The sequence below is a fragment of the Cucumis sativus genome, unplaced genomic scaffold (genome assembly GCF_000004075.3).
Source record: "Cucumis sativus cultivar 9930 unplaced genomic scaffold, Cucumber_9930_V3 scaffold77, whole genome shotgun sequence".
Lineage (NCBI taxonomy): Eukaryota > Viridiplantae > Streptophyta > Magnoliopsida > Cucurbitales > Cucurbitaceae > Cucumis > Cucumis sativus.
Genome location: NW_022279568.1, coordinates 25,665 through 29,064, shown reverse-complemented (window position 1 = coordinate 29,064; position 3,400 = coordinate 25,665). Strand labels below are relative to the sequence as shown.

The 3,400-nt window shown below is 32.7% G+C and overlaps 1 protein-coding gene across 2 annotated transcripts; it reads right to left on the bottom strand.

Annotated features, from left to right (window-relative positions):
- Positions 1–238: 238 nt before the first annotated feature.
- Positions 239–3,149, bottom strand: LOC101205374 (AT-hook motif nuclear-localized protein 1). 2 transcript variants are annotated; one of them, XM_004149086.3, is made up of 6 exons: positions 2,957–3,149; positions 2,466–2,802; positions 1,612–1,679; positions 1,365–1,496; positions 767–928; positions 239–662 (listed from the first exon to the last, which is right to left on the bottom strand). In XM_004149086.3, the coding sequence occupies exons 2-6, from the start codon at positions 2,782–2,784 to the stop codon at positions 426–428; spliced, it is 918 nt and encodes a 305-aa protein (XP_004149134.3). In that variant the 5' UTR covers positions 2,785–2,802; positions 2,957–3,149; the 3' UTR covers positions 239–425. The 2 variants fall into 2 exon arrangements, with proteins under 2 accessions (XP_004149134.3, XP_031745801.1); XM_031889941.1 differs by having other exon boundaries at positions 2,466–3,149.
- Between the last annotated feature and the right edge of the window lie 251 nt (positions 3,150–3,400).

Here is a 3,400-nt window from a genome sequence, read left to right as displayed (position 1 = left end):
TTAATGATATTTATTTTCTGTCAAATTATTGCGACAGTTTTCGAAAACTGTCATGGAAGGACTTTCATGACTCCCAATACTATGACTGTAAACAACTGTCACGGATTTTATTCGTGACAGAAAATAACTAAAGAAAAAGGAAGCATAAATCTGAATCCATCAAGTTTAAATTAAAAGGTTGAATCTAGAATTTTGCAATCAAACTATATATTCTACATTACGTAACATAGTTGAAGCCTAGACAATGATATATCTTTCAATTACTACCTAAAAAGGAGTGTCAAAACTAAAATACTACTTGTAAAAAGAAAAAAAAAATTGTCAATCGTCCATCAACGTAAACAACAAACAATGACACCTACTCAGGATAGAACCTCGACAACGATGTGGTCAGTAATGGTTGAACAATACAACGACAATATATATCAACCACTAGTTAATGATACATTGATATCAGTTGGTTGACTTCTTAAATCTGGAACTACATTAGGTGACCATGTTTCCGCACGAAACGAAGATGTTGTCATAGTTGTCGTCGTCTTGTATGATTTTGGTTCAACACTAGAGATTGGAAATGTAGAAACCGGTAATACAACATCGTGTTTTGGCTTCTTCGGCTTTTGCTCATGTTGGTTACCAGATATAAAGCTTCCTACAACCACCTATCATTTTCGAAAGTAGTAATAAAAGAAGAAATATAAGCTCAAACAACAAAATTTTGTTTCGTAGTTTAAAATTACGGGTAGTGAAAGGAGAAGGCACATACTTGAACTGGACTTGCAGCTACTAACAAACCAGCAACTCCACCACCAACAACTCGTCCGTCTGGGCTTGCTAAGGAGACACTCATTCCACCAATTCTGCTCTTTGTTCCTATACTGTCACTCGGCATGAATGATCCCGACAACGACAATATTTCAAAACGACCCTAAAATTACATAATTATTTTGAAATTGTTAAAATCACTTTGTTAATGTCTAATATCACTCTAAAAAAATGTATTTAGTCACTCAAATTAACTTAAGATCAGCTAAGTGCAATGAATAATACTATTAGGATTAATAATTAAGTGTATAACATCATCTAATAAAAGATTTATAATTATACCACAATCTATGGATGAAAAACTCATACTAGTGATTGACTCCAACAATTGGATCTAAATTACTTTGTTATATATGCAAATTATTTTGCACTCTGCTATATATATTTGCTAATACGACAAAAAATGATTAAAATTACATATTTTAGAGTAATTTTTAAAATGACAAAATTAACGTTTAACTCTCTCATAATCATTTTCAAATATGTTTTATTTCATTTCAGTTATACATGCATAAATGGGAGATTAATAAAGTTATAACCTCATATGTTAAGGTTCCACCGGAGGAGTCGGGTTGACGAAGCGTTACGCTCGAAATCACGCCGTTAGCAGACAGAATGCAGATTGCTCGAGGTCCTTGTTGAGAGAATGAGAGAACCTTCATTGTTACGTCCTAAAATTATCACAAAATAACATCTTATATATATTGTCACATCCTCGTAGAAATGTGTTGACTAATCTAATTAAACATTGAGCTACAAAATTTAGAAAATTCATAACAAAATTACCTCCCCACTGCTTACGGTGATGATATGGGGTGTAAAATTGGCACCAACAGAACAAGGTACCCATTCACCTACAATGAAATGAAAAAATAACTCAACTCAACACTCACTAAAATAATATAAAATCACATATTTAGATTTTATGTTTCAACCCTCATTTTAATAAAGATAAATTATTTTATTTTAAATGGTAAAACTATTTTCAATATGTATAAGCATAAACATAATTATAGATATATATTTGGATGTATTGTATTATATTATTCTGTCTTTTAGATAATCTAGGTCTATCATGATCTAGTAATGATAAAAGGAAGTTTTTTTTGGTCTATTGAAAATTTACTTAGTTCTACTATCAAGACCTTTTTTTCTTCCAATCAGCATTATGTTTGTGCTTAAACTGGTCTAAACCATATTTCGCAAGCAAATCTACATTCATTAATTTCAATCGTCGTTTAAGCTAATTAATCTTTCATATATGAACTAAGTCGGCTACCATATTCAAAAATAGTTTTATGATCATATTAAGATTTCCAATCACACTGCTAATTGATTACTTGACATCAAGACTTTGAGATTTTTTCATTAACATAAAAGGAATTTAATAAAAACCATAGAAAGCATGGACAACTGTTGTCCCTCAGGTCTCAAGAATATATTAGGTTACTTCAATATGATTAGTAATTTTTCACTATTTATGATAGAGATAAACTTTTCTTAGAAAAAATACTCTGAATTTATATGTAACAGTTATTAGTGATCCTACAAAATAGCTATAGCCTTTTTTCTTCCATCTATATGACTCAAAATCAAAGGTCCACACAAACTCAACACTGTTTAAGTCAAAAGTTTATTACCTAAATTCTCCACTTCATATTTGGTTTTGGTCAAGGAACTCGCCGGCCGCACTTTTCCACGTTTTTCCGCCGAGAAATCAATAACAGCTGCCGGTGCCGGTGCCGACGCCGATATGGGCTTCGGCGACAGTGCCGCCACATTCAACTTCCCGTCCGGCCCATACTTCCTCGGTCTCCCCCTCTTCTTCTTACCTGCCTCCGCTGCAGAACCCGCCGGACCACCCCCTTCCGATGGTGGAGCTGCGGTCTCCGGTCTTGGATTATTTGATCCAGCCACCGCCTCAATCCCATTTCCGGTATCCCCTTGTCCTCCCGTCATAAATATTTGTTTACTTCTCTGTAATTAAAAGAAAACCCAATTTTGTTCTTTCCAATCTCAATTCATCAAAGAATAAGAAGGGAGAAAATTTCGACAAATAAAATAAACAAGCAATTTAAAAAGAGAAGAAATTAGGAGGTTCCATTCCATGGACGGGGGATTTAGATTTGACCTTCAAGTGAAAATACAAACACTGAGTCTGTTCTACTAAGCTCTGGTTTGTGGTTTGATGGCACGGAGAGATCAGAATTTAAGACTAAAAATAGAGATCTTTTTCTTTTTCTTTTTTATTTCTACAATTATATATATAACTTTCTTTTTCTTTACTTGAGCTTGGGAAATCTTTTTTGCTAAAGCTCATTCGGACTCTCCAAATTCAGATTTAAGAAATATAAAATATTTCTTTTTCAGTTTTTAATTAGACTATGTTAATAATGGTTCAACTATGCTTACATATGGTATTTTTTTTGTCCAATAATCATCACCCTTAAATCTAACTATAATTTCTTAGAGATTATTGCAATAGTTCACACTTTAAAACTATATGATATAATTTAATAAAGAAAAAAACCTAAATGCACACAAGCTTCATCCATTTTTTGTGTCACACAAGTGT